Genomic DNA, 3848 nt, shown 5'->3' with positions numbered 1-3848 from the left:
AGATAATCTTAAGGCTTCAATTTGGTTGTTTATGGATTAAAATATATATTGAAACATTACAAAATCCATAATTTGTAGAAAACAACAAAAAAATTCTAACTGAATTATAACCTAAACATAAGTATATTCATACAATTTCATAAATATGAAATAAATATATAATATATTAAAAAAAATATAAATATGATATAAACTCATTGGTCTCCACCACATCACTCAAATCTAACTGTGTTAAGTAAAAAAAATTGAAAAATTACCCAGCAGAAACATGAAAAATATTACAATGTGTTCTATGAGAGTGTGTGTACCATGTGTGTGTTTGTGCATGTGTGTGTGCGTGTGTGTGTGTGTGTGTATGTGAGTTTTTTCTGCATTGGGGATATTCTGTAGTCTCAGCCCTTCGTTTGGGTATAAATCTTTACTGGACTGTCTCAGATTTTGTATATCAAAAAAAAAAAAAAAATCAAATGTAATGAAAAATGCAGTTTTGTTACTTTTTTTATTGCACCCATTTAAACTCCTCGAATCCATTCAAAATTTGTGTTTTTTTGTGTATTCCCGGTGCAAGTGTGACAAAAGTAAAGAAATCTTGGACCAGTACGATCAACACACGATTTTTAGAATGTTTTTGAAAAAAATGTTCGGGTCAAAATGACCCGAGGGATGGATGGAGCATTTCTCAAATTAAGTTTTTTCCCCTGCACTGAGCCACAAATCTCCACTTCAGTAGCACTTAACAGTTTTATTCTCATCTATATTTTGAAGGTTTTTTACTGAGGGGTTTGTCCGTATATCATACTGTATGCCAGATTTGAGATTTTAATCCTAAAAGCATGTTAACAGTATTTTACGATTTATGGAGTGAATACAAACTTTTAATGTCAAAATGAAGAATTTTGAACCTTGCTTTATCCAATGTTCAGATTTCTGTTCTGGAAATTGATGCAGATTAGTGCATATTTAATTAGATAGATTTGCATATTTAAACATAACATTTTAGAAAACTTGTAATACAAAAAATGTTTGCAATTCTTAATGTAATCAGTTAACTGGAGTAGTATGGTGATATTTAAAAATTCTTTACTCTATTCACCTGGGGTGTCTTGCCTTAAAAAGTTTCACACTTCTATGAATGAATAATATAATTTTTATATAAATAATGCACTTTTAGTTATATCAGTAGCCTGTGGAGTGGGTTGCCATGTCAAGCTCACTCTGAACTTGTCGCTCTGAATTAATAATATTGTATTTTCTAATTTATGTCACATTTTCTTTTTGCATTTATTCAGAAAAGAAAAAAGTAACCTTGAACTGCGGACCTAATGGCTTTTAAGTAACAGGTATGTATTGAATGAAAAGTTGTTGAGCATTTAGAAGTATATTCAGTTCGTTGTATTTAATGTGAGATTAGATGTGAACATAAAATATTATCAAAGAGTTATGTGCTGTCCTTATAAATTAGAAATCCAAGATGAAGATTTGAACAAGAAGAGTTATTCTGAAGCTTTCAGTTTTATTCGTATATATGAAGATTTCTGGTCGATGAGGATGTTCACTCGCATGCCACAAGCAAGACATTAAAGATTTTCAAAGCATCTCGCCATAGCTTCTAACATGGAAAAAAATAATGTTCGGAAGACCTTGTACGAGGAGACGGCGCTGTCTCTGTGTGATCTCAGCTGCTGTTCTGATGATGGGCTTTGTGAAGTGCACAACTGCCCAGTTACACATTAGTTTGATTGCCAGTTTTCTCTGTTCGAAGCGAGCTTTGATGCATATCTCGAGATGAAAGCCAAACTACTCCAGCGAGTCCATTGTAGATGGGGTTCCATATTTGCTTCAGGCACCATGAAGACCTTCAATAATCTTCCAATACTGGCATGAACATAATTTATAATTTATCACACAATGCACTGCGTTCTACATCTTAATTCAGGGGCCCTATTTGCTCCCTTGTTGACAGACTCTGCGGTTCATCCATATTTTTTTTCTTTAAGGTAAGGCTTTGATGCATTCTGTGCACTTTGATAGCAAGACTGCCTGTTGTGTTGGAATACTTTCCTAATGTTTGTGTGTCTTAAACTTGATAGAAGTAATATGGGAGGTCATTAAAACCCCTGCATTTGTTTCTCTTTTATCCACCAAGACCCTCTTGGAGATGAAACAATCTTATAAAGCAAATAAAAATGTCTTTATCTTGACAAGCCCACTGTGGATATATAGCTTCTTATGTCTAGAATGTATTACATAATTATGCATCGCTATATGGGCCCCTCACACTCAGTACATAGTAAGTTGCTTAATTGCGGGAATTAATAATTAAGAAGCAAAGGTCTTGAGTGGGAACCATCATGGCGCTTTTGATAAATTATTTTACGTGATTAGTTTTTAATCGCATGAACTTTTTGTGAAGGGTGGAAGGTTATAAGTCTATGAAACCAGTATTTTAATAACGGGGTTATTGCTTGAGGTTTTAATCCCTTGGATGGACTGCCACTATGCCATGAATCAACAAATTAAACATGCGGCTTGCAAAGTATCAGACAAGTATAGAACAGGGACTAATGATTCACCTAAAGGTCATGGTTTATATCTTTGTTCACAATGGGGAATGCAAAATAATTTCTCAGGCCGCCTCGGCTCTAGGCTTTGTAAATGTGGCACTTTTAGAAGGACAATGCCTGGCCTTCAACCGAATGCTCTTATTAAAAGCACTTTGATGAAATGTAGGAACACACATCCTTCCTAAATCCTTGGGTTCACCTCTGTGTTAATGGACCAGAAGCTGAGGTTTAATTCGCTTTGTTCATTTGTGAAATGGGCGTATAGATAACTTACTCTGTGATTGATAAAATGTACCGACACATCATTGTCAGAGTGGCCGATGACATCATACAAGCTCTGCATTGGCATTGCAAGGACAACGTACCTTATTTTCATGTCACATGCTATAGTCTGCCCTCTGCTCTAAGATCAGTGGTTATTGAGTATATCACAATGCACAAAGACATATTTAATTTAAATTGACATGCATGTTTTTAAAAAATGGTTGGGTCTTTTGGAAGACCTCAGGCAGTTCGGGTCGGCAGCAATACTGTTAGTGTTATCTGTATGCACCAAGGGTCTGAGAGTAACGCAATTTCAATTCTCTGTGTGTATGTGCTGTACATGTGGAAGAATTGACAATAAAGCAGACTTGACTTGACTTAAGACATTAAAATAGCTTTGCATCAAGTTATTGGTCTGATGCTTTTAGTATTTTGAACATCAGCTGCACTAAGATCAGATGGATCATACTATGATGCTCTCAGATAATGTACTATTTTAAGAAGAAATGTGTAGGGATGGGAATCGTAAAGAGATTTAATGGTTTATTTCTGGTTCTGAGTCTGATTACTCTTTAATGATTCCAGTTCCTTAGTGGTTCAATTAACAATTCTTTTAAGTAATAAATATTTGAACAAAAAACAAATGTCATTTTATTACCAATGGAAGAAATTCAACAAGTAGTCAATTTAAGCGTATTGCAAAATGTGTTTACACTAACTTTTAAATGACTTTTTACTTTTTGTCAATCAAATTTTCATAAAATACACCTCATGCAGTTCTGTATTTGGTAAATATTATATTTAAAGGATGTATTCTTTACACTACCATTGTGGTCAGTAGTTTTTTTTTTTTTTTTAGATTTTTAATTTCAGCAAAGATTCATTAAATTGTTCAAAAGTTTTACATTGTTGCAAAGATTTCTATTTCAAATAAATGATGTTCTTTTGAATTTTCTATGCATTAAAGAATCCTAAAAATGATCAGTTTCCACAAAAATATTAGGCATAACTGTTTTCAAC

General features: G+C 33.6%; 1 protein-coding gene across 1 annotated transcript in view; it reads left to right on the top strand.

Annotated features, from left to right (window-relative positions):
* The window catches only part of dcdc2c (doublecortin domain containing 2C), a 23941-nt gene extending 21804 nt beyond the window's left edge, over positions 1–2137 (top strand). Inside the window, exons 12-13 of the mRNA XM_016475383.1 lie at positions 1290–1340; positions 1463–2137. Coding sequence (XP_016330869.1) covers positions 1290–1333 — 44 coding nt within the window. The 3' untranslated portion in view covers positions 1334–1340; positions 1463–2137. The remainder of the gene's footprint in view (positions 1–1289; positions 1341–1462) is intronic.
* The last annotated feature ends 1711 nt before the right edge of the window (positions 2138–3848 follow it).

This window comes from Sinocyclocheilus anshuiensis, unplaced genomic scaffold (genome assembly GCF_001515605.1).
Source record: "Sinocyclocheilus anshuiensis isolate Anshui unplaced genomic scaffold, SAMN03320099.WGS_v1.1 scaffold676, whole genome shotgun sequence".
NCBI lineage: Eukaryota > Metazoa > Chordata > Actinopteri > Cypriniformes > Cyprinidae > Sinocyclocheilus > Sinocyclocheilus anshuiensis.
Note: the sequence above shows the minus strand (reverse complement) of the source record. Positions and strands in the feature narration are given on the sequence as shown.